The following is a 2,838-nucleotide window of genomic DNA, read 5'->3' as shown; positions in this document are numbered from 1 at the left end:
CAAAGGAGGCTACTGATTTTCTTAAAGAGGAATTTGCCCTCTGTCCCCATCCTAAAATGGTTTATAGAGCAGTGAAGGAGGCTAGGGAGAAGATCCAAGGAAATGAAAAGGAATAATACAAGAGATGCAGGGATTATTGTGAGGAAATACTGAGGAGCAATCTAGGCTCATCAGCCAGGCTTGAGCTCATGCCAATTCTAGATGGTCCCCCTATTTTTGATAAACTATATATTTGCCTAGATGCCTGCAAACAAGGTTTCAAAGATGGATGTCGTCCCCTGTTGCATTTAGATGGGTGCTTTTTCTGAAGACATATTACGGTGGTTGGTTTCTAGCAGCAGTTGCTCAGGATGCAAACAACCAATTCTATGTTGTTGCCTATGGAGTGGTCAGGGCTGAGACTAAGGAAGCCTGGAAGTGGTTCCTGACCAATCTGCAAGGGGACATAGGAGACGATGCTAACCATGGCTGGAACTTCATATCAGACCAACAGAAGGTAACTCCAGTTTATGGTTATTGTCATTGCTATATACTTGGTTAATTTCCTTGCTACCTACTTGGTTTAGATCATTTATAATTTGTTGATGATATTCATTGCTACATACTTGGTTAATTTCCTTGCTGTGTGGTTGATTATGTTGTGGCCAGGGTTTGCTGCCTGTGTTAAAGGAGGTTATGCCACACGCTAAGCTCCGCAATTGCGTTATGCATATGTGGAAAAACTTCATCAATCGTTACAAGGATCTGTACATTCGACAAGTTGTGTGGGAGTGTGCCAGGTGCACGACTGTTGCTGAGTTCAAGGAATGCATGGAGAAGTTGAAGACAGTTAACAAGGGTGCCTAGGAGTACCTCAGCAAATTTGAACCTGAGACATGGGTGAAGGCTTACTTCTCCCATGGGCCAAAAGTGGATAACCTCACAAACAATATGTGTGAGGTTTTTAATGCAAAAATAGTAAACTATCGCTATAAGCCTATCCTGACCATGTGTGAAGAGATCAGATGCTATCTCATGAGGCGGATGGTGAATCATAAACGGGTCTTGGAGAATCACTCGGGGAGGCTAGCACCAGTTCAGGAAAAGAGGATGGAGAAGCTGTTAAACCTAAGCACCAAGTGGACGGCTGAATGGGTTGGTGATAATGAACGAAAGAGGTTTGAGGTTTCTCGGAAAGGAATTATGGTGGATGTGGACCTCATTAGGCACAGTTGCTCATGCAATCGATGGCAACTGACTGGTAACTCCTGTACAGTACTTGGTCCAGTTTCATTGCTATTTTGATTTGAATTCCCTTTACTGTTATTTTGGTTATATTACTAACCTTCGCTGCATTACCTTAGGCATGCCCTGCTTACATGCATTTGCTGCCATAAGGAAGAGACATGACACCCCTCAGGACTATGTTCACCCTTAGCTATGCATGGAGTCCATCAGGAGAACATATGCACACTGTATTAAGTCTGTTCCAAGTCCAGAATTTTGGGTTGGAACTGAGTTCTCGAAGCCAGACCCACCTATTATCAAAAGGCCAATTGGACGGCCAAAGATTCATAATAGGCAAAAGGATCCGGCTGAGCCACTCATGCAAGAAGGAAAACTGAAAAGGTCATTCGTTGTATCCTGCAGCAAGTGTGGTGAGAAGGGTCACAACTATAAAACATGTAAAGGAGCCCCTTCCAACCCAAACTGGAAGCCGAAGACAAGGCACCCTAGCAAGAAAGCAGCTACTTCCTCTCAGTCACTGATTGTGCTTCCACTGTCACAATCTGCTCCAGGTTCAGAAGTAAGAACCCTATAGTGATTAATCTGTCTTAGTATTAGTACTACTAAGGTTAGGGATTAATTTGTCTTAGTATAGAAATAATTAAGGACTACCATGTCTGATTACTGATATGCCCAGGGACTTTTCTGTATTTGTACTACTAAGCTTAGGGACTAATCTGTCTTCATATTACTACTCTATTCACATCTTACATGCATATTTGCAGGATGCATCCAGCAGCCAACCAGTCAGCTCCCCAAACCCCACTGTTATGGAATCACCTACCCCAAGTAATCCATCTATGCCTCAAGCTCCAACAAGGGTGACAAGATCCACACTTATCATTTCACCTCCAGTGCCAACAACTACTCAAACCAGGCCACCATCCCCAACTATAGGTCGTCCATTTAAACCTCCAGCGAAAGCCAATGACACATCTCGCCCACAACAGTCCAGATTCAGACCAAAGCAGAAGATCTTCAGGCCGCCGGCTCCAATCGCTGCATCCACAATCAACACTAGTCCACAACAGCCAACTCCATCAACCATCCCATCTGCAGCTTCAAATCAAGAAGCTCCACCCCAAAACTTACCCGCTTCTCCAAAAACAAAGGACTCGAAAGAATGAAGACTACTGTCATTAAGTGCTTTTTGTGATAACTTTTTGTCTATGTAACGGTTGTTGACAAGTAGTACAAACAATTTATGTTTCTGTCCCATACTTTTTGAACACCCTTTGTGGGTCAGATAAAAATGGATGTTAACTAAACAACTTTTTTGGATGACTAATGCAATGGTATGTTATGTATTAGGGAACCAATTTTAATTTCCTCCACATCTTACACAACAAGTACAGGCAATACAATCATCATTCATATAAATAAAACTGAAATCACCTATAATTGCTGCAACAATATTACACACTTTTTGATTCATTTATCAACTCTTACAACTTACAACAACAAAATCAACACAATGACAATGACACAGATACACCATCTTATTGGCTTTCTTTTCATCTCTAGAGCTAATATCCTCTTCTCCAAGCAACTTATCCTCATTTCCATGTCCTA

The 2,838-nt window shown here is 42.1% G+C and overlaps 1 protein-coding gene across 1 annotated transcript; it reads left to right on the top strand.

Annotated features, from left to right (window-relative positions):
- Positions 1,424-2,393, top strand: LOC107633292 (leucine-rich repeat extensin-like protein 5). Its single transcript, XM_016336934.1, has 2 exons — positions 1,424-1,786; positions 1,992-2,393. The coding sequence occupies exons 1-2, from the start codon at positions 1,424-1,426 to the stop codon at positions 2,391-2,393; spliced, it is 765 nt and encodes a 254-aa protein (XP_016192420.1).

Source organism: Arachis ipaensis, chromosome B03 (assembly GCF_000816755.2).
Source record: "Arachis ipaensis cultivar K30076 chromosome B03, Araip1.1, whole genome shotgun sequence".
NCBI lineage: Eukaryota > Viridiplantae > Streptophyta > Magnoliopsida > Fabales > Fabaceae > Arachis > Arachis ipaensis.
The sequence above is the reverse complement of the archived record's forward strand: the minus strand, read 5'-3'. Positions and strand labels throughout refer to the sequence as shown.

Bases quoted from the DNA above. Each gene is read 5' to 3' on its own strand.
- LOC107633292 (XM_016336934.1), top strand. From the start codon at position 1,424: ATGGAGTCCATCAGGAGAACATATGCACACTGTATTAAGTCTGTTCCA. The intron at 1,787-1,991 runs GTAAGAACCCTA...GCATATTTGCAG, and splicing joins AATCTGCTCCAGGTTCAGAA to GATGCATCCAGCAGCCAACC.